At 45.2% G+C, this 24600-nt stretch overlaps 1 protein-coding gene across 1 annotated transcript; it reads left to right on the top strand.

Annotated features, from left to right (window-relative positions):
• Positions 1 to 1470: 1470 nt before the first annotated feature.
• gpm6aa (glycoprotein M6Aa) lies at positions 1471 to 23446 on the top strand. Its single transcript, XM_012834283.3, has 7 exons — positions 1471 to 1702; positions 15905 to 16097; positions 16718 to 16874; positions 17631 to 17784; positions 18315 to 18391; positions 18666 to 18731; positions 21193 to 23446. The coding sequence occupies exons 1-7, from the start codon at positions 1666 to 1668 to the stop codon at positions 21343 to 21345; spliced, it is 837 nt and encodes a 278-aa protein (XP_012689737.1). The 5' UTR covers positions 1471 to 1665; the 3' UTR covers positions 21346 to 23446.
• Positions 23447 to 24600: the final 1154 nt, after the last annotated feature.

Raw genomic sequence — 24600 nt, 5'->3', positions numbered from 1 at the left:
GGCTGGGTCATAGGACAAATAATTTTTTATCTAGGGGCTTAGCCCCCCCAAAAGTTGGAACCTAGATTCGCCCCTGTAGTCAGGATTTCTGGAGTTTATTTCAGCGTGAAGACCCCCACTAAGCATGGTGCTCAGAGAATGGCATACCTGATTGTATGAATGTGTTGGCATTTATACCATTCAGTCAGGTAGAATACAGGGGGGGAGGAGGAGGTGAGACCACACCCTACAGTACTTGTACTCTGTGCAATGACAATCAAATTGAATTTTATCTAATCTAATCTAATCTAAATATTTAGGTGATGGCAGGAAGGGGAGACAGTGAGGTGGAGGGGTTTATCAAGAGACTTGATGCTCAGCTTCACTTGACCTACTCTATGTGCATCATTTCAGCGGATCCAAATGCAGCATCTCCTCTAACCCCCTTGCTAGCGGCCATATTGTCATAGTTGCATTTCAAATGAGAGTATGTCCACTTATTATCAGCTATGTCACTCCCCAGTGCACACCGATTGGCTGCGCAGAATGAAATAAATACACAGCAGGCATGATAGGCTGTCCTGCCTGTTCCTCCGTGTCCTGGGGAACACCTGGTTTGGCAGGTCAGACTAACTTTCAGCACCCGACCCTCAAATACTCATGGAGACTCCAGACCACGGTGGTCACTGTAGATATTGTTGGCACGACGACACCAGGTTCCAAAAAAAGCACACTCTTACACTCAAACACACACAGATACACAGAGTGAACAAACATGCATGCGCCCATTCACACACACTCGCATGAAGAATCAAGCATTCAAGTGTATATAAAACCCACACTGGAACACAAGTGTTCATTTTACATGAGGCTCTGACTTACACTTTCTCTCTATCTCTCTCTGTCTCTAAATATGTGGGAATTATTACTCTTCTGTTTAAAACAGATTATGATACAGATGCATTTACAAATAAATCACAACCTTACATTAAATTATAGAGGGGTGTGTGTGTATGAATGTGTGTGGCTGTCTGTGAAAGCACGCCCCTCAGTCTGTTTGCAGTGTAATCGTCCATGTTTGGAGCACCATTTTGTGAGCATGTGTGTTTGTATGTGGGTGTGCGCATGTGTTTTTCTCAGCACCTGTGCTGGCATCCTTCATCCCATCACAACAGTGCACACACATACACACACAAGAACACACACACACACACACACACACACACACACACACACTGCTGCTATGACAGAGTCGACACCCTGATCCCCCTCACGCTCAAGACAAGTCAGCTGGACCAAATCTGTGTTGACAGGCGATCTCCGTGTGGAATAGAGGAAGTAGCGGGGAGAGAGAGAGAGTGTGTGTGAGAGAGAGTGTGTGTGTGTGAGAGAGAGAGAGAGTCCACAGAAAAAAAGAGAAAGCACACAAGAAAAGAGGGAGAGGCACGAGAGAGAGCGAGAGACGAGCACAGAGAGCGAGGAAGTGAGAGAGAGACACAGAGAGTAGTGAGGGAGAGAGAGGAAGGGAGCGAGAGAGAGAGAGAGCTGAGCTCACACGGAGGAATATCGCGCTTCTATTGTCAGTGCTTCGCAGGGGGGTTACGATAAGGAGCTGGTCTGGACAAGCTCGACGCGGCTGCACTGGTCACTTCTGTAGAGTAGATCTCCGTATCACACCTGAATATCATGGAGGAAGACATGGATGAGGGGCAGACCCAGAAAGGTGAGGGAGCGCTTCTTTGGTTGTTTTTTTGGTCGTTTACGCCGTCCTTTCTTTGTTTGTGTCGTTTACCTCTGTGCATCTGTTTATAATCCCTGCCTGGGTCCTTTTGTCTGTGATCGAGTGGATTATGGATCCGTGCGAAAGAGAGACAGAAAACAGGTCACTGACTGGCATATTTTATTACCCAAAACAGATTTATCAAAAATACAAATTTACCATAATTTGTTGCTTTGCTGTTATTGTTCAGCTTTGGTGCGTATCTAAAAGCTGCAGACCCGATCAAATCATGCATTTTTCTGACCACCCGATAAATTAAATTTGTTATTGGAGGCAAAATTGTACAAAATACGCATAAGAGAATCTTATGTATTGCACTGATGAAATGCAACTTGTTTGGTGTATATTTTGGCGACAGGTTTTCCGTGGAAGAGGCACACACACACACACACACACATAAACAGAGAGGGTGTGTGCATGTTTAGGGATGCTGTGCAGTACAGAAGGGGACTGTCTTTGTCCTCCCGCGCGTTTCTGTTGGGCGGCTGAAGGAGTCTGCGAGTGAAGCCGAGCTCAGACCGTACACCTCCCACCGCCATTGTCTCAAATCAAAAACTCTCCCCCCCTTCTCATTAGAGGCGCGGGGGTTGCGCTGCTTTCATTCGCTTGTTGGTTCGTCTGTTTGCGAGTGGTAGCGGTTGTTTGCTTTTGTGTGAAATGGGATTGCTATAAATATGGACTGTGTAGCGAAGTGACAGTTGTCATTTATTTACACCGACAACAGAAAATATCCTGGTTTGGCTGAAACGATATTTATATTTGCACGATAATACATATTGGCATCTTCGTGCATATTCATGATATTTAATGATGAATAGATGCTATATTTTTTGCCTTCTTTAGTAAAACATCACGTAGCGCACGAGAGGTTATGAACGAGACACTGGTCAGGATTGGTCTCTCTCTCTCTCCCTCTCTTTAGCTCTCTCTCTCCATGTATGTGCCGTCCCCCCCCCCTTTCTTCCTTTAAAGGCAGTGTTTGACAGGCATGATGTGGAATCGTTGCTATGGCAGTGGCCATGTCATGTCCCCATAGCTGGGCGCAGGCAGTTTAACCTAAATGAATGCGTCGGTTCAATGTTTCTAGAGGTGGATCATCAAATGTGCAGGTCGATTTTTACACATTAAGTCCTGTTTACCACACAATAGTTTTAAACATCTTGTCGTCATTATCAGTGCTGTGAAAAATATGGCGTCCAATATACATGCATATACAGGTAATGCTTATAATAACGTTAGACTATTTCGCTTTGGTCCTTTCAACACGCCTGTCTGTCTGTCGCTATATGTTGTGTGCAGTACATAGACTTAATTGTGCGGTTGGGAACGAGGTTGCTTGGGCATATGCTGTTTCAGTCCTCCATGGCTAGCAGCTGGTTGCCGCCTGCTCTATCAAATCTTCATGGCTGCATGAAACATTCATCTTAAGGTGCTGGGTTGAGTGCTTCATTAATGCTGTGCTTCACTGCTCTTCTCTGAAGAGAAACATCATTATACGAACACAAAGATGACTTTAGCACATGCACACGCACACACACACACACACACACACACACACACACACACACACACACACACACACACACACACAGTTGAGGTATTGTTATTATATTCACCTAAAACAGGGTTGTTTGCATCTCCTGGTATGTGGTTGGGCACAGGCAAGCACACACACACATCACTGGTTATCTGCACATAAGTATGCATACCCCCACACAAACATGTTCCATAATTACTGCTGACCTGAAAATAACACATAAATATGTATGTTCGTTTTCTGCATGTGGTAGTTGTGCATTCCCTGGATCCTGAGGAATGAATAGCCGCACACCAATAGCAGATCTCCCTTCACTTATCTTTTGTTGAGCTCTTGAGTTCCCCCGGGCTCGTGCCTTTATGTAGGCTGAGAGAGGAGTCTCCACAGCCCTGTTAATGTCTGCACCTCGCAGCGGACATGAAGAATGAGGCTGCTTATGTTTGAAGCGCACAGCCCTGAAAGCTAACCTTAGCTGTCCCACTCTCTCCTCAAACCCACAAACAAAACGTCATAACCTTTCCCGAAACAGCTTCTCCGGGGGGAGACTGAATCAGGCAGAGTGCAAACACACACACACACACACACACACGCTTACACACATACACCTCTTGTGCGCGCACACACACACAGAGACACACATTTTTGAAAGGACAAAATGTTACAAGCTTTTATTGTGCATACAGTAGGCCTAAAATAGCAAAGCAGTCAGAAGGCGTTTAGATTTCACTTTTGTTACACTCACATGAAACAGCCCAATAAAAACAAGCACATACACCATAGCCATTTCTTCCTCTATCTAGGGGAGACCAGGTACACTTGTAACATGGGGTCAGTTGTAACTTGCTTAATTTCTCAGCTTGTGTCTTATCTAACGTAATGCGATGAAACTCACAGACAACATGTTTGATGGCATCAACATGCTATGTTAAAATTTCAGCTTGTGTATCAATCTCTGTCAAAAGTTATAGACAGAGGTCGTTTTGTGGAGCAAATTTGTGACTTTCAAGTTATGCGGAAGATTTGGACTGCACAATTGATGCATTTTGACAGGATCTCAAGTAACAGGTGGTTGTGATCAGTGATTTCAGAACTAGATGCTACTAGTATAATTATTAGCTGTATACAATGTGTTATATTCCAATTGTCTTGTCAAATATTAGGAGAGGTCGCCTGGGGACAATTGAGAAACTCCTTACAATCGGTTGCAACCAGCAAGTGTAACTAGCAAGTGAAATAGGCCAGCCACTTTTGCAAAAATGTGATACCCTTGGATTGTAAGCGACTATCTCACTGGCATTTTGAAAACAAACCCTGTAAACCCCGAAAAACACTTATCCACCACTATTCTGGTTTGAATAATGCATGGCTGTTGCTGTAAATTGTACTCTACCCCTACCCGGCATGTCACAATTGCCCCCAAGGCACTCACTACATTTGGATGAAAATTAGAATGTGCTTGAATTAGTGAAGTAGATATCGAGACGAAAGGCGATGTTGCATATATGTTAAAATGAAAGGTGTCTCATATGCCGTTTTTTTAAAAGCAGACAAAAGTACAAAAAAGTGTTCCAACTGTGCCTGGTCTCCCCTACTCTATTGCTTGTTTTAAGCAATGGCTGCTTTCTGTCAGACTGTTAAGGAATAGCTCAAATGTAAACTGTTTGTTACCTATCCCAGGAATTTATTTTAGGATCCTGGTGTCGTAGGCCACTGGTCTTCATCTGGTATTTGTTGAGTAGGTGTGTGTCAGTAAACTGGAGCTGCTGTCAGACTGCTGAGCACACACACACACACACACACACACACACACACACACACACTCTCCCTCTGTGTGCTGACTGCACTTACGCCTGCTAACACAGCAGAAGCCCAGGCATTACTGAGCATTTAAATGCACCATCCCCATCCAGGTATCAGCTAAGCCAGACAGTGAGGAATGGAGAGGGTCTTCACGAGATAAGGAAGCAATCCACAGTCAAATGTTCCCCAATCTCTCCTGTCCACCTCTACTTCAGTGTATTACTAGACAAAAACAAATATCAGCGTTTTAGTATTTAAGTCTTGAATGTGCTACTATTTCTTGGTGTCTTGAATATGTTATTGTTATTGAACATGTTATTTTTTGGGTCAGGTGGAATCATAAGCCCCCAGCCCACCCACCCACCCACCCACACCCCTCGTGTCACCATGCCCACCCTTTAGGCTCCTGGTGCCCGCCCCTGCAGGCATGTGAGGGGATCTGTGCCGTGCCTTGCCCTGCCCTGCCCTCAGTATCAGAAGTAGAGATGGTGTAGCGTCTCTCCACTCTCAGCCCTCAGCATCAGAAGTAGAGTAGAGTCTCTTCACTCTCACAGATGAACTGTCTTCGAGCGAGAGCCCTAAGGGCCCGCAGGGAAAAGGGCATTTCATTACTGCGATCATTACTCCGAGAGAGAAAGAGAGAGAGAGAGGGCATTTCATTACTGCGATCATTACTCCGAGAGAAAGAGAGAGAGGGAAGGCGAGAGAAGGAGGGAGAGAGAGAGAGAGACAGAGGGAGAGAGAGCATGAGAGACACAGAGAGAGAGCGAGGGCATTTCATAACTGTGATATTACTTCGAGAGAAGAGAGAGAGAGACAGAGAGAGAGAGAGCGAGAGAGGGAAGGAGAAAGAAGGAGGGAGAGAGAGAGAATGTGAGAGACACAGAGAGAGAGAGAGACAGACAGAGAGAGAGAGTGAGTGGATGACACCATGGCTGGCGCGCTGACCAGGCAGACCTGGTTCTAAATGCCTCCATTGTTTGTTTGGGTTTGCTAACGAGCCTGAGAAGGCCCGCTGGTATCGTCTGGGCCCGCGGACCCACTGGCCCTCCTCTGGTGTCAATGGGCTCTGCTGAGAGGCTCGTTACAGAGGGCAATTTAATGAGGCCGAGGCTCTCAAGCATGAGGCCACAGCTAGGGAAGTCACTGCGCTCACAGCCATATTTGTTTACCACGCGGATGATGTCTTGAGTGCTGTTGACTCAGATCACAGAGATTATTCTATTACATTTCCGTCGTGTGGTTGTTTTTGTTTTACATGTGATTGTGTCGGACTCGGAAACGATGATGATATTGCGTCCTCAGCTGCGATGATGTGGCTTTTACTTACAAGCATGACACATAACTGAGTGGGTATTTGTCTGTCTCGATGAGTCAGGGAGCTGTGTGTTGGTTTTAAGCATCGAGATGTGGAATAGCCAACACCGAACACATCAACAAATCTGTCAACTCTGTCAGTCAATACAGTCTGTCCACTCCATCACACCAGAGCCCAGAAGGAGAATAACACAAGCAGTGAGAGACTAGAGTCTATCAGTGACATCTCTTGGTGTAATTATATATATATATATATATATACAAACAGTGACATCTCTTGGTGTAATTGTATATATATATAATACAAGCAGAGAGAGACTAGAGTCTAACAGTGGCATCGCTTAGTGTAATTTTATTACATATTATATACAGTATGTAATAAAGAAACATTGCGTCTCTGGGAGGAATCGGTGTAAAAAAATCAAACAATAAATGAGAGCTTTGGTCTATATAGAGTCCAGTTGGCTGTAGGTCTATGCTTCAGCGATCAGCCAGCGACATTAACAGCAACCCCTGAAAGTGCGTAGTAAGATCATTAGTACTACAACACTCCTACACTCTAAAATAGTTCTTGACAGTACTGCAAAAGACTTCTGAGGGATCCGCTGGGGAACTCAGGAACCGAGTGTTGGGTCTAATCGGGACTGTGGCTGCTATTCATTCCAGGGCCATTCTTGTCTCCGATGCTATAAATTTGATATAAGGCTTTTATTAATGGAGCCCTCCTGGTCGATGCCAGCCTGTATTTTTCAATCCATTTAGCAACGTGTTACATGAACGGTTCCAGCATTAATCAATGACTTTAATTGGCTTTCAGCGCCATGTCATTGGAGTATATCTACTCAGCTATTTCATAATCAATAAAACAACACTAGAAACATCAGGAACATGCAAACGCAGTTTCCCTCCCATGCACACACACACACATTTTCACTCTCTTGAATAATACACACACTTTCACACACACACACTCTCTCTCTCTCTCTATCACACACAGACACACAATCATACACCCCTCCTCCCGGTCACATTCTGGCTAATCTGTTCTGTCTGTCTGGAGAGTGGTGACTTCTCTCCAGCTGTGTGTGAGTGTTTGTGTTTAGAGTCTGTATCTGTGCTTTCTGTGTCAGTTACACTCTGAAAAAAAGGTTCCAAATGTAGAATCCTTTGGTGGGCGAATTCTTTTTTTTTTTCATGGCCATGTTTTTTTTCTCTCTAAGATCCACTGAAATGCTTTCCATAGCCCCCTAGGCAGAGTGTTCCAATGAGAACATTTAGAGGTTCTTGACCTTATTGCACACTCCAGCAGAACATGGGCAAAAGCCAGACCTACCTTACTGTACACAAACCACAGGGTATAGGGGTAGTTATGCCCTGATGGTAATTTATCAGTACAATGCATGCTGTCAATATATAGATTACCTACTGTGGCTTTGACAAATGAACCACAGTAATTCAACATTTTGCAGGATACATTCATTAAAATTGTGGCTAACGTAGCTTCATGTTAACAGACATACAGGTATTTTCTACCTTTAGAGTGTGGGATGACTTCCTGTTGTCCTAGTTACCATAGCAAATATGGTACCCACAGCATCCTCAAGAAGAAGGTGAGACGTCATGTTGAGAGAGTTTTGTATCAGTAGTTCCTCTTCCTGTGCTGTGTGTTCACAAGCAGGTGTAGCTTCACCTGTCCGCCAGCTGGATACCGCACTCACACACCTGTCTGCCAAAAGCCCTGCTGGCTCTCTCAGGCATCTCGTTACTGCCCAGAGAAGAGGAGAAGAGATGGGCGTTAATTAGAGATGCCTCTGCACACACACACAGACACAGACACACACGGACAGAACTGCTCTTAAATAACTAAGGATAGAGTGACTGAAAATTGATCACCACCTCTATATGATTCAATTTAATTTCTGGGGTCATTTTTTATTAAATGTAAAAAAAACTTAAACAAAGAAACCATACTAAACTATCTCATGAAAAGACACAAATATGCCACATATAATACACACATGTTGGACACTCTCACAAAATCACCCCCACTCTGTCCTACACCGTCAAAATCTCTGCCATGCACTTGATCTTGTGCATGCACTTGATCTTATTGTTCAGGGCAATGTCCCTGCTGAAAAAGGCCCAGGATGGTGTTAATATTAAGGGGAAAACGATGTCCATAGAATCGCCTGAAACGGACAAGCTTGCAAGTGTTACTCCTAAATGTTTCACAGTCCTTTCAGTGCGGATTTCACGCCTGAGTTGGGCTCTTATTGTTTATTTAACGTAACACACTCCTGCCCCCCTCCCCTTCTCCTGCCTGTTGTGTGTCTATCTCTGGGCCGTCTCCCTTTCCACGGGGTTCTATTGTCCTCTCGATATAATCTCCATCTCTGGCGGACCGAAGGGGGCGGGCTGGGCTTCCACCAATTGTCCCCCAAACCTCAGTTTGGGTTATTGTTAGTGTGAGCGTGTGACCCTTAAAATCTACAACCGGTTTTTAGTTGTTGTTTTTATTGCTTTTTTCAGGGGGTGTTGTTATTTAGGTGTAGCAAACAAGTGATATCATAGCAGGTGCATAGGCTGGGAAGAAAGAAACCCTGCTCGTGCGACTATGAGATTTCCAAGCGCCGCGCTTTCTCTCTCTCTCTTTCTCTCTCTCTCTCAATTCCCCCTGCTGATCCAACCCCCTTTCCACTTTCTCCTTGTTTCATAAGAGGTCCTCGCTGGTGCCAAAAGGAGTGGTCGCTGCTGAGAGGGAATCCTTTGCTATGGAGGCCAGGATGGGGCTGGGGCTGAGGCTGGGCTCTGTGCGGTTTTCTGGGGCTTTCAGGGCTGGCAAGAGCCTCGCTTTAGCCCCGGAGCGTAATCTCTGTAATGCGCAGCATTCGCCGCTTTCTCCTGCTGAAATTTGTTGACACACGGCGCTGCAAAGTGGGTCAGTGCTCTGAAAGCGCCCAGTCTATTCTCAGAATAAGCGCCGTGGTTGGCATGGCAACCATACTGGTTGATTAAACATGCGCAGAGCAAGGGAGAGGAACCGGGAGACGCTCACACAGCTGAGAACCTGCTGGCTTTAAAAAGGGCGGGGCCGTCAAGAGCCGTCAAGTCCATGTGTCCCACTTCAGTGCCTTTAAGGGTACCAGAGGAAAACACAGCAATTCCACTTCCGTTTAGTCTAACTATTCCATGATCTGTTTATGCTGGCAACTGGAGAGTTTTTAACACTACCTTTGTCTCAAAGCACTTAAATGCTGCCCACTCCCGTGCTCCCCTAAGGAGGCTTAAGGCAACAGCAGCAGATAAAATGGTCCTTACAGCAGCAGCAGCCATTAAGAGTACATTGTGCTCATACCACTCTCTCTCTCTCTCCTCTCACTCTCTCTCTCACACACACACACACACACAATGCCCCTCTCTCCCACTTCCAACACTGCAGGACACCCCACTACTCTCTCTCTCTCTCTCTCTCACATACACACACACACACACCACACACACACACACACACACACACAGGACACCCCACTACTCTCTCTCACACACACACACACACACACACTGCAGGACACCCCACTACCCTCTCTTGCAGTCCTTCCCGCTCCCGCTCTGTCCATCTGTCCGTCTCTTTCTCTGCTTCCACCCCTCCTCTTGCTCCTTTTTTGTCTTCCCATCTGCTCTCTCTTTCTTTCCCTCTCTCTCCACTCTCTCCCTCTCCCTCTCTCTCCTCTCTCTCTCTCTCTCTCTCTTTCTCTTTCTCTCTCTTTCTCTCTCTCTCTCCCTTCTCTCTCTCTCTGTCTCTCTGTCTCCCCCTTGGGGTGGTGGTAGAGTAGTCCTGTGATCTGAAATGGACGGAGCCGTGTCCTTTGTGTTGGCCCAGGGTCTGGGGGTCTGGGGCTCTGGGGCCGCGTGAGGCCCCCTCCCCCCTCTGTGTGTGTGTGTGTGTGTGTGTGTGTGTGTGAGTGGAGGGGTGACCATCAGGTCAGCATCACCCTGCTGTATTGGGGATTATCATGGGGGGAGGAGGTGAAATGCCCACGGCTGACAGACCGACAGATGGGATAGGGTCGGGCGAATCGGGCAGAGAGAGTGTGTGTGTGTGCGTGTGTGTGTGGTGTGTGTGTGTGTGTGCAAGAGACTGTATGTGGGTGTGTCTTGGAAGAGGGTATGTATGCATGTATTTGGGTAGGATTGGCTATGTATTGTTTATGTGTGCATGAGTGTGTGTGGGGGGAGTAAATGTATGTATGTATGCATCTCTTTTGGGGGTAGGGAGGCTGGGTGTGTTGAGGGACTGGAGAATGTGTGTGTGTGTGTGTGTGTTGGCGGAAGGCCGTTGATTGGTTGTGGGTGTGTTCTGGGAGGAGGGGGTGTCGTGTGTATTTGGAGGAGAGCATGCAGGGTCTGTTTTTGGGGGAGGGTGAGTAGGGGTGTGTGTTGACAGTTCAGGGAGTAGGGGTGTGTGTTGACAGTTCAGGGAGTAGGGGTGTGTGTTGTCAGTCCAGGGAGTAGGGGTGTGTGTTGTCAGTCCAGGGAGTAGGGGTGTGTTGACAGGGGGAGTGGGTTGGGGGAACAGTGTTGGTTTGCTGGTGGAAGATTGGGGTTAAGATATGATTAAGATTATTTCTGTATGAATAGACTACTTCATAAATATTTTTGCCAACCAGTTAAAGCGTTTGGTATACTTTGGTCTCCGCCTGGTGTGAATGACGCAAATTTCGTTTGTACAGACTGTCTGTGCAGGGAGCACTGTCCATGTTACGTGTGACTTCTATACACACACACACACACACACACACACACACACACACACAGGGCAATACACCCTGACCTGATTTCACTCGATCCTTCAGTTCCACCCCCTCTTCACGCGCTGTGTTAGATTGAGCAGTGAGTGAGTTGGAGTAAGTGTGAGTGTGAATGTGTGTGTGTGTGTGTGTGTGTGTGTGTGTGTGTGTGTGTGTGTGTGTGTGTGTGTGTGTGTGTGTGTGTGTGTGTGAGTGTGAATGTGTGAGAGAGGTGATATCTTTGTCATCACAGGTGATTTAACTCAAACGGAGCGGGCCTTAATAATGCATGACTGTGGTGGGCAGGGGAGCTGGCTTGGTGCTGAATTATGAATACACCCTCAAACTGGCTCTTTAGCCAATCCCCGACGTTTAGCCCCGTCACAAAGCATCGCTCCCCGCCAGGGTCACACCGGATAGGAGATCAGTCGCGCACGGATCCGACCCTAATCTGCCACTTATCTGGCCTCAATGTGGCCCTGATTTGGCCCTGATGCAGCCAGGATCAACAGAGAGAGAGAGAGAGAGAAAGAGAGAGAGAGAGAGAGAGAGAGAGATGATATTGTCTTAGGTTTGACAGAAAGTGATACAGAGAGAGAGAGAGAGAGAGAGATGACATTATCTTAGGTTTGACAGAAAGTGATACAGAGAGAGAGAGAGAGAGAGAGAGAGAGAGAGAGAGAGAGAGAGATGTGGATCTGTCTTCAGAGGAACTGAGAGAATTGGGAGATCTGATTGGGAGATCACTGGGGTTCTAATACTCCAGATCAGAGCCAGATTCCAGAGTGACAGTGTCCGAGATAGAGTGAGAGAGAGAGAGAGAGAGAGAGAGAGAGAGACAGAGAAGGGGCGAGGGAGACAGAGAAAGAGGGAGAGAAGGAGAGCGAAGAACTGCGAGAATCTTTGGAACTGGTACACATCTTCACCAGATGAAGATCAGATCCATCCACTTGCTATCAGTGTGAGAATGATTAACATGATTATTCTTCAATGACTGACTTACTGATGTAGGTGTTCAGATTCATTGCGATGATTTCTCCCACCTGTGCAGTTGCCATGGAGACGTGTCCTACCTCCTCTGTATACTGCAGTTCTATGGGAAATGACATCATCACAATAAGGCTGTTGGCCTCATATGTTGAAATAATACTGCACTGTTAAGCACTCGACAACTGCTGTGCCACATCCAGACCCGTGCTACAGAATTACTACTGTGGGTCTGTACCTGGAGAACCAGGATTCATGTGCAGGGGAAGTGATTGCCCATGTAGAGGACATGAAGAGGGTGCACCTAACGGGCTTCTCATCTTCCTCCAGTAGGAGAGTCAAACTGCTACTCTGATGGGCGTCGTAAACTTATCAAGTGTGGCAGAAACAACGAAGAGAGCCGCAGGCGTTGATCTGATGCTGGGCTGCTCTGGAGCCAGCTGCAGCCAGAATGTGTGTGTGTGTGTGTGTGTGTGTGTGTGTGTGTGTGTGTGTGTGTGTGTGTGCTGATTTAAAACTCAGATGCAAAGGATGGCAATATTTATAGCCTAACAGTGAAGACATTGGGTGGAACCCTGAAATCATGTCACATATTTTACTGAATAACGTAAGACGTTGCTCTAAAACATTCAGCAGTCTCTCACCTTATGGATGTGAGGAGGCCCAGGGTTTCCTCTCAGAGATATAAGGCTGTGACCTATAATGCATCAGATGATCCATCGTCATCTGCATTTTGGGTTCTCGCACATGTAATGGAGTTCAGGGGGTGTCCGGAATTAGAACACTGTGAAGGACTCATGGAGGTGTTCCAGGGCGATAACATTAAGGTCATTAGTGAGTGAGAAAGCGGGAGAGAGAGAAGGAGAGAGAGAGAGGAGGAAGAGAGAGAAAAGAGAAGAAGAGAGAGAGATAGAGGGGTGGGAATTAGGGATGGGCATAATTCATCGACGATCGATTAATTGATCATTAAGAATTTCCTTGATGAAATTATTTTTTCATCGATTAAAACATGTTCTCCTGCGTAGTGTGCGTGTAATTTATTTATTTTAGGGCTGTCAAAGTTAACGCGTTATTCTATGAGATTATTGTGGCGGAGATTAATGCAATCAAATATTTGAACGCAGTTAACGCAACTTTGTTTACTTCCGGTGCGCGTTGACCCATGGCACGAAACCGCCCCTTGTCTGCAGTCAGTTAGATAGAAGAGACCGAGACGGTAGTTGAAGATGGAGAGAGCTGAGGGACTGTCGGCCCATCAACATAGTTGAAGACGGTGGGCTGACTGAGGTGATTCGAATTCGAACAATTCTTACGATTTACCGTCGAGGGGCACCATTGTGTCTCGCATACATTCCTTGGCTGATGGCGAGAGAGCACGAAAAAAATGCAATTAAACAACAGTGTCTAAAATACACGCTGTCTGAAGTGATTACTCGTTAATTTATAAGATTTAGTCTTTAGAAGAAAACAAACTTTTAATCACGATGAATCTAGATGAATGAATTTCAAAATGTGAGATTAATTAGTTAGAGAGAAAAAAAAACCGAAGGTCAGTTGTGTTTATGAGCACCGGCTTCTAGCTGTCGGCTCCGCTGCTTAAGAGTACAGCAGCGCATATTTTCAAGTGTAACCATTGAACGGATCCCGTTTAACTGCCACAAGAGTTGTCCATCTTGTAAGTTTAACTGCCACAAGAGTTGTTCATCTGGTAATAAAGATCTCAATGAGGAAACACACTGTGTTTTTTCTATTTTCACTGCATTTTAATATAGCCTATAAATAGTGAATTTTAATATAAAAATATTAATGATTAATCGAAAATCGATCGTTAATTCTCCCGACGATCGATTAAGACAATTTAATCGAATGCCCATCCGTGGGAATAGAGAGTGACAGAAAGAAATGATAAAAAATGGGGGACTGGGTAGGAGAATTAGAGTAATGCAGAATGAAGCCATTAGCTCGAGAAAGACAAAGAAGAAGGAGATACTGTATATGGGCGGAGAGAAAAAGGGAGAGAGAGGGAGGGATAAAGAGAGAGAGAGGCTGTGTCTGTCGTGACGAGTTACCCGGCCAGCACCCATCCTTGCCTACAGTAGCTGATTTATGAGTCATAGCGTTGAAACCTGCATTTGCATGTTATCCCTCTTTAGTACAGGACACACACACATGCACACAAACACACAAACACACAAACACACACACACTAATATTTGCTCTGACCCTGCCCTGGGCTGAGGGGGTAGGGCGATTAGAGTGTGCAGAGGTTGGGGGGTGGGGCTCTAGGAGAGTTATGCCCAGCTGAGTATGAATCGAGGGCGTGTGAGTGTGTGTGTGTGTGTGTGTGTGCATGTATGTGAATATGTGCATGTGGTGGGGTTAAGCTCAATGTGTAAGGTTAAGTCCAATGTGAGTCCAGAGAGAGAGAGAGAGAGAGAGAGAGACTGACTGTGTGTAATAGTGCGTGTAGGACAGTTACACCCTGTGTGAGTGTGTGTGTGTGTGTGTGTGTGTGTGTGTGTGTGTCTGTGTGTCGAGGCCAGGCTGGAGGCTCTGTGGTGCTCTGATGCAGGTAGTTGTAATTCAAGTCAGGCAGTAGACAAAGAGAGAACAGTCCTCTGCAGCCTCTGTGTCCGACCCCCACTGTAACTCCACAGGGCCCCAGCCCTCCACAGGGACCCAGCCCTCTGCAGCCTCTGTGTCCGACCCCGACTGTATCTCCACAGGGCCCCAAGTCCCCTGCAGCCAGCAGGTAGCTGATGAGCACCGAGCAGCCAATGGGACTGCAGCTGGCCTTCAGAGCAGCCAATGGGTGTGCAGCTGGCCCTCGGTACACGGTTACAGCACTTACAGTAGCGGAGCTCTCCCCTGTGCAGGAAACAGGGCCTGGAGGGCCAGTGTCAACTGGAGTGATCAGATTATGGGGCGTTATGCATTTCATTTGTGAGTGTCCGCTGGAGCCTCGCTGATGACTGTGGGCTTGTAACATTAGACATGACAGCAATCGGACCCGGAGAGATTAATGTAGCGACGGAATTCCATGATTGGATTTGTGCAGAAATTTCATTGTGGTCATAGCGTTCCATCAGGAGAAGCATAGATTGGAATTCTAATGTATGCCACTGGCTGGGGTTTCCATTATAGGTCACAGAGACCTTTCTTTAAGTGTATTTTTAACTGTATTTTATTGAGTTATTCTGGTTGGCTTGTACTCTCGCTCTCTCGTTCTGTATACTGTATCAGCAATGCATTCACAGCATAAACACTATATCATTGTTTCCTTACATGGGAATATTTACCATCATCATCATCATCAATTATAAGCCTGTTGTCAGGGTTCCATGTAATAATAAATAAATAAATAAAAAGACAGACAGACAGACAGACAGACAGACAGACAGACATACAGATAGATAGATAGATAGATAGATAGATAGACAGACAGACAGATAGCCAGATAGATAGATAGATAAACAGACAGACAGACAGACAGATAGATAGATAGATAGATAGATAGATAAACAGACAGACAGACAGACAGATAGATAGATAGATAGACAGACAGAGAGACAGACAGACAGACAGATATACTGTGTATATATATATATATATATACATACTGTATGTTTATAGATAGACAGACAGATATGTTACTGTTGCCACTGATGTTTTATGTTCTAAATGTTTTGTTTCTCATGTGTGTTCCTCTTGCCCCAGGGTGTGGCGAATGCTGTCTGAAATGCCTGCGTGGCATCCCGTACCCATCGCTGGTGGCCACCATCCTGCTGTATGCTGGCGTGGCGCTCTTCTGTGGCTGCGGGCACGAGGCTCTGACAGGCACCGTCACCATCCTGCAGAATTACTTTGAGGTGATACGGGCACCTGGAGATGGCGTGGACGTCTTCATGATGTGAGTTAGCGCCACCGCTAGGCCTCTGGGCAGTACTGCATCTGTCACGGTGCTCAGTTATTAAAAACATTAAAGGCTCTTCATGGAGACCCACATAAACAAATAACTGACCAAAACGGTCCTCTGCACTTGAAAAGAGCTCCTCACAGCAGGAGATGGGTTCTGAATCTCAGCAAGAACTATAATTAACTTGATAGGCAGATAATCCTCATCAGAGGTTCCAAATAGATTCTTCTATGAAGGATTCTGCCACTGTTCTGTCCTGATGTCTGTGCTTACAGTCTCACCTCAGTGTCTGTAACTCCGGTGTCTACCTAAGCCATGAGGAGTCACACTCATGGTGCTCTCTGTCTCCCTCCTGTCACCATGGTCACACTCGGGGGAAACCGTAGTTAGGTGTATTTTGCACCTTCTATTGGTTCAATCACACAAACACACACATGCATACATCCACACACTCACAGGCATGCTCACTCACTCTCTTTTCACCTGCCATTGGATCAAACACACAAACACATACACGCATACATCCACACACTCACGCATATTCACTCATTCTCTTTATCTCTCTCTCTCTCTCACACACACACTCATATAGTCTCTGTCCTTCTCTCCTCCAGCATTGACATCATTAAGTACGTGATCTACGGCATTGCGTCTGCATTCTTCGTGTATGGGATCCTGCTGATGGTGGAGGGCTTCTTCACAAGTGGAGCCATTAAGGACCTGTACGGGGACTTCAAGATCACCACCTGTGGACGCTGCGTCAGCGCATGGGTAAGACAACAACGCTGGGCGGGGTCAACAGAACAGCTTGGGGAGTGGGGCACGGATTAAAGGTAAAGGTCAGGTATTTAGCAGACGCTTTTATCCCAAAGCGACCCACAGACCTTAACCTTCAGTTAACGCAAAATCAAACCCGGGTCAAATCGGTGACGCTAGCCACCGCAGCACCACCACGCCCACATTAGGGATTAGGTAAAAGGATCAGGTCAGACGTCAGAGGTCAGAGGGATTGGGAATAAAAGATCCATTGAAAAAGAGGTTTACAGGAAGTAAGACACCTGCATGGGAGGTTATGGGCAATGCAGTAATAGAGATTGTTTGTAATCCATTATTCTAGAGATGTTTACTGTCCAGCAGTCAAAAGTCTTTGGGTTCGATTCTAGTGAAGCACATTTATTGGCTTGGACACAAGGGCAAGTGTGGGCAATGCATCAATGCAAAGAGATTATATGACAGTCACTAAACTGAGCAATTTCAGGCAATATAGAAAAACAAGCCGACAGCAAGACTTATATATACATATATATATATATATATGAGATGCATTTAATGCCTTTTATGTTTGGATGTTTAGATCCTTTTGTGGTAATTTTGTAAAATGAGTTGTGGTTTTGTCCTAAGATGTTTTGGCTTAAATACTGAAAGGCAGAGAGTATAGATAGATAGGTAGATAGGTAGATAGATAGATAGATAGATAAGTGTCCTGTATTCCACCTGTTTGTTGACCTTTGACCCCTGCGTATGCAGTTCATCATGCTGACCTACATCTTCATGCTGGCCTGGCTCGGGGTGACGGCCTTCACCTCTCTGCCCGTGTTCGTCTACTTCAACATCTGGACCATCTGCCAAAACGCCACGCTGCTGGAGGGAGCCAGCCTGTGCCTCGACCCGCGCCAGTTCGGTACGCACCACAACTGGGCTCCTGCATGCACCGCACACACACACACACACACACACACACACACACACACACACACACACACACACACACACACACACATACACACACACACACATACACACACACACACACACACACACACACACACACACACATACACACACACACACACACTCGACCCGGGCCACAAAATCCTACTTTACGTACACGACGGAATTTCCTTAAGGAACCTTCTGGAAGATCAAATTCTGTGCTGTGCAGTCCTGTGCAAAGAGAGCAGTAGAGTAAATACTTTGCACTGTGTACGAACACCCAGACCGCTCACGTGTATTTTGACGCGCCAGAGCTGGCATTAGGGAAAGGACATGAAATGACACTTTAGGACAAACATAAGACATTAAGATCGTACAGTTAGGTCAAATCCTATGGCTCAAAACCTTAAAGTAGAATAGACTTGAGTGGACCTGCATGTGGCTGGACTACTTTTGCACATTCATTGTGGACCCGTGTCGGTCATGTCTCTGTTTCAGGAGTGGTGACTATTGGGGAGGAGAGGACAGTGTGTGCAGGATCTGAGAAGTTTTACAGGATGTGTGTGTCAACTGAGGTGGGTTTTGTGTGTGTGCTTGTGTGTGTGTGTGTGTGTGTGTGTGTGTGTGTGTGTGTGTGTGTGTGTGTGTGTGCTTGTGTGTGTATCTGGTTTCTGTGTGTGTGTCTGTGTCTGTGTGTTTGTGTGTGTGTGTGTGTCTGTGTGTATGTGTGTGTCTGTGTGTGTGTGTGTGTGTGTGTGTGTGTGTGTGTGTGTGTGTGTGTGTGTGTGTGAGTGTGTGTGTCTGTGTGTGTGGTATCCTTTCATATCTCCCCTCCTCTGTCCCCTGCAGCTGGACATGACCTTTCACCTCTTTGTCTGCGCACTGGCTGGGGCTGGAGCTGCAGTCATCGCCATGGTAAGAGACGTCAACACTACTCCAGTCTTTCAGAAAACCCACCTGTAATGTGCATGGCAGAAAATGTGAAGCAGAGATTTCTCATTTAAGTGTGTGTGTGTGTGCGTGCGTGTGTGTGTGTGTGTGTATGTGTGTCTGTGTGTGTGTGTGGTGCGTGCGTGTGTGTGTGTGTGTGTGTGTGTGTGTGTGTGTGTGTGTGTGTGTGTGTGTGTGTGTGTGTGTGTGTGTGTGTGTGTGTGTGTGTGAGATAGCTGGGTGTTTGGCTCAGCAGTGTTTTATGGTCCTGTGGGACCTTCAGAGATGCATCCCTCACTGTCTGCACACATAAGCTTTCAAACACACACAAACGCACACACACACACACATACACACACACAGAATTTATACCCTTTACCTGGAGGAACAGACGCAGGTGTGTGTGTATTCATGTGTGTCTATGATTGCATGTGCATGTGTTGTGTAGCTTGTGTATGTGTCCGTATTATGTGTGTGTTTGTGTGTGTGTGTGGGGGGGGGCACACCCAAAACAATGTCAGGCGTGTTGGATATTCACCCAGCTAGAGGCACTGGCCCTGACCTGATACATGTTAGAGTCAGCTTCATTCTGCACAGGCAGGCAAGGAGGGAGGTAGGCAGGAAGGCAGACAGGTAGGCAGGCAGACAGGCAGACAGGCAGGCATAACGTATCTCCCATCTAACTCTTTAGCTGGGATGCAATATTGTAATCTCAGTAATGTGTTCCTTAGTATCTGTTTTATGTTTTGCATGCCTGCTTGCCTGTTTCTGTGTGAATGCTTAAGGGTCTGTGTGTGTGTGTGTGTGTGTGTGTGTGTGTGTGTGTGTGTGTGTGTGTGTGTGTGTGTGTGTGTGTGTGTGTGGCTGACAAGGGTGGACATCTGTGTATGATGTGTGCATATGTGCTTTTGTGTGTGTGTGTGTGTGTGTGTGTGTGTGTGTGTGTGTGTGTGTGTGTGTGTGTGTGTGGTGTGTGTGTGAAAGAGAGAGAGAGAGAGAGAGACAGAGAGAGATAAGAGAGAGAGAGAGAGAGAGAGAGAGAGAGAGAGAGAGAGAGAGAGTGTCTGTCTGGGGAGGAGGGATTTTGGCGCATTGGAGAGACAGAGTTTTTCTCTCACAGAGACGCTGGGCATGTCGTATGGTAACCATGGAAACTAGGAGAAGAAAGGGCCTGGAGCTTGTTGAGAACATCTCTCAGTGATTTGCAAGGAGCCATTTTCTAAGAAAGAGAATGCTGTCGCTAGACAGGGGGGACTGTGTGTGTTCGGCAAGAAATCGATCTCTTTTTAACATTTAAAACCATGCTTGGCACAAAGGAAACAGCTTGTGATACATTAAATGTACCACTGAAAATCATATATATATATTAAATAACCCAAAAAGACAGCAATTGTGTATCTATAGACAAAACTGTTGATTTTTCAGTTCGATGCGACAATACGATTTTTTTTGAAAATGAATTTGTGTGGCAGGTTAATGTCGGGATGACGCTAATTGAGTCGTTTTGTGATCAGTTGCATTATCCATGGTAGTTATAGCTTTGGACTCCTTACCTTACCTTACCGACTGCCGTTTCTCATGCCAGCGATATGCATTCACTCCGCTGCTGTTGCACTGACAACAATGAACGTCTATTCTCTTGATGGCGACACCGCGCTGGTGGAGGAAAACAGGCAGAGTCTGATTCTATGACTTGAGCACTCACAGTTATCCACCTGCTTCCTGTGGAGTAAGCTACTCCTCGCAATGTCAGTATGGCTTCAAACATGAAAACACTGCTATCAATCCCTTGCTATATGTTAGAAGATAAGAGACTATGTACCCCTTTACTTGATAGCATATTAATTCCAACAGCTGATAGATTTTGCCATATGGTCAGATGCGATAAAGTGATTAACAATTGAATGAATCCTTATAATTGTGTCAACCATAAGACACCTAAAAAGATTTTATCGTGTAAAAAAACAAAAGGTATGCTTGACTGTAAATGCCAGAACCCTGAGCTCTCTATGGCAGGATAAGTGGTTGGAACATCAGCTGCCATGGAAACAAAGGGCCCCTTAAAAGCTTAGCCAGGCCTGCCACCTGGTGGTGGACTCAAGGAACGACACAGGTCTCCCAAACATTCTCAGAGAGGGCGGGACTAGATCATCACCTAGGTTGTGTGGATGTGTGTGTCATATAGGGTCACTGCATATGTTTGTGAGTATTTATATGTGTATTTAATTTCAATACAATTCTATTCAGTTATATTGATTTATATAGCACGATTCAGATTGTCTGCATGTAGGCGACGAAGAAAGAAGAATCCCTTTTAACAGGAAAAAAACTTGAGCAGAACCCAACTCAAAAGCCTGTCTGTCTGAGGTGTTATTTATTTATGTATTTATGCCGTAAATTATGCAACAATTTCTTCTCATCTCTTCTCTTCTCCGCTCTGTTCTAGATCCACTATCTGATGGTGCTGTCTGCTAACTGGGCTTACGTGAAGGACGCCTGTAAGATGCAGAAGTATGAGGACATCAAGTCCAAGGAGGAGCAAGAGCTGCACGACATTCACTCCACGCGCTCCAAGGAGCGCCTCAATGCCTACACATAAGGCAGGAGGACGCCCGGGGGAGGAAGTCCAGCGATGTCACTTCCTGTCACAGGAGAGTGGTGGCGCTGAGATGATCTCACTGGTGTCTCTGTACCACCCCATGACAACCCATTATTTTACATACAGACAGTATTATTATTATTACTATTATTATTGTTAAGAAGAAGACGTAGTATTACAAGCTACCTTCACTTTTTTGTTTTTTTATTTACATTTTTACTCATTTTTAATGGAGGAAGTTTTTTAAAGCTCTTTCTTTTTCGAATTTTTTTTTTTTGTTCAATTTCTCATTATCTCGTTATCCTTTTGTTAGATTTTTCATTTCTGTGGTTTTTGTTTTCTGGGTACGTTACATTTATGGGTACGTTCTGGGGTATAAAGGGTTTCAAGCACATTTCCCTCCTGTGTGAGTGTGTCTCTTCAAAGATCTCGTTCTAAAGAACAACTCACAACAAAGGGCCTTCACTTCAGGAGACAAAAAAAAATAACAAAATTAAAAAAATAAGCACTCTTTTTTTAACCATTCGTGGGGAGGGAAGCCCAAAACCAGCAGAATGCTTGCCAATTCTGTATTATTCTCATATTATTACTTTCTGAAAGATATTGCAAATGTACCATAAATCTTTTTTTATTTACAGTTACTATTCAAGAGTCTAACCAAAATTCTATAAGATAAAGGTTATTATTTTTGCTTGCTGAGCCAAGCCTGGGTCAGCAGAGCCAGGCCTGACTTTAAGACTAATGAAGGGTTTATGCAGCCGTCGGCTGACTCCACTGCAACACACTTCTGATGGTTCTGAAGCACATCTGGCCCTGTCCTGGCACGGAACCGGTGCAGAACCGATATGGAACCGCAGCCGGGTAGAGACAGATTGTGTTGGGGACCCAGTTGCTATGTGAAGCGTCGTGTCAGATGAGTCTTACCATTCGGAATGCACACCAGTCCTGCCACACATGCACGCCAACATTTTAGAGCCCCTCCTCTTATTTTCTTACAGTAGAGAACGAGAAAAAAGCAGGTAAGTAGGCAGTTTTGCAGTTTTCTGCTCTGTAAATAGTCTTATTGTAAATGTATACATGTATGTAAGCACTTCAATTTCAGGTATTAGCCTAATTCGTAATGAGTATCAAAACACATTCCACGCGTGGGAGGAGAGACACACAGGCAAGTCCAAGATGGAGGCGATATCCTGACGTTCTCTGAAGACGTTACATTTTGGCGGGAGATTTGCTTTTGGGGAAAAAAAAGTGATATCACACAACAACAAAAAATAAATCCTTTAAAATCATAAGAAACAATAAATTAAAAGAAGATTAAGAACCTATAATGATATTTCCTGATGACGATAAAAAAAATCACTTGTTGTCTTGCTTATAAATCATTATGCTATTGGACTACAGAGGTGTCTTATCATTCTTTTTACTGCCTGGCAATTCATGTTTTGTCAGTGTTATCAAAGAGCTAGTTTTGTGCACTTATTGGACCATATGTGAGCTCTTTATAGGTGTAAGTGCATCGGTATTCAGCTCCTAGTTGAATCTCTGTACTGTTAGGTAAACAACTGTGAATCTAGATGTTCTTTGTGGCATGGTCATGCATTAAATGGTAATCGTTTTAACTGGCAACAAACATACAAAAAAATAGAATTTTTTTTGTAATTTCACTTTTTAATTTCCTTTTTGATTTGGTCTCAGTTGTTTTAACATGTTGACTACATGTGAACAGTCAACTTCCTTTTTGATTTCTAAATCATGTGCAGTATTTCAGCTCCTGTGCTCTCTGCATTTCACTCGAGTCTTCTCCGCTTGTAGATGGTAGTGTTTGAGTTGTGTCCGTTTGGTTTGTGGTGCGCTTCTTACCCATGTCCAGATCTTGCCTCCCTGTAATCTTGTTGCTCTTTTCAGTACTGACCTGACAATGCTTTCCGCTCCCTCCTCATCGTAGCCTTTTGTACTTTCACCAAGAATGCGTAGTAGAAGCCTGTAATGATGGGTCTGTTCTGTACATACATGTGCCAACCGCTTAACAGTGGCTTTTCTCAACTGTAGGAACAAACTGCTTGCGTAAATAAAAAGATGCACTGGTGTACCTGTTCATAAACATGCTCTGGGTCATTTCTTGTCAGGTTACGGTGTGTGTGTGTGTGTGTGTGTGTGTGTCAGATGGATAGTGAACGTTTCATTTTTGTGGTTCGGTATGCCTCCAACAATACAGATTGTATGTCTTAATTTTGAGACTGCAGCAGTTACGTATGTGGCCACAATCCTAATGTGGTCTTTCCTCATTGTTGTAAAGCTTACTCACAAGTATATACGTGTAAATATACTCACAAAATACACCACTATCTAAAAAATTACCTTATGTTTAAGGCAACCTTCATTATGGCAAAGATAATGATAATTGATAGAGAGATAGAGAGATAGATGGATACTTTATTAATCCCGAGGGAATTTAGGTGACTTTCCAGGGATCATTTCCTCAGCAGCAGATTTGATTGAGATACTTCTGGCCTGACTGGTGCTGTTGGAGATTCTCTAGGATAAGGCTTTAATCAGCTGGGCAATGTTAGGTTCAGACCTGGCCTCACCAGACCATCCGTCTGTTACACTAACACAGGTAATCTGTAATAAACACACACACACACACACACTCCTCCATTTGTCCCTTCTGTTATCCTTAGACATTCATTCCAGACTTATGCATTTTCTGATCTTGACTGGAGCTATGCTGTAAAAAAGATAACCAGCATGAGAAATAATATGAACCACATAGATACTGATATTAACCTATACTACATATTATTTCCGTTCTCTGCTATCATGTACGTAAGCACGCACACACACGCACACACACACACACACACACACAACCAGGTTCTTCCATGGTTTGCAGGGGCACTCTTAATCTCCCTTCAGTCCTACCCCCATGTCTGACTTACCTCCATCTAATATATCATTTAGCACAGTGATGACAAGGGCCCTAATAAGATTAGCAGCTAGACACATGCGCTAAACTGCCAGTCTGTCTGCAAGGCCTTGGCTCGATGACGAGCTGGAGATTCAGTAGACACCGCCAAACTGGTCAACTCTGAGAGGTTTTCAGGTGATTGTCAGGTGACTGTCATTGTTTTTAAATGACCAATGACTCATAGCAGTAGCCCAGTGACCCCTGACCTCAGTTGTCAAAGCAACATAACAGTTCTTGATTGCCTTTTGTTTAATCAAACACAGAAGCATGTGGGGGAAGGGTAGATA

This window comes from Clupea harengus, chromosome 6 (assembly GCF_900700415.2).
Source record: "Clupea harengus chromosome 6, Ch_v2.0.2, whole genome shotgun sequence".
NCBI lineage: Eukaryota > Metazoa > Chordata > Actinopteri > Clupeiformes > Clupeidae > Clupea > Clupea harengus.
This window is presented reverse-complemented; position numbering and strand designations above follow the sequence as displayed.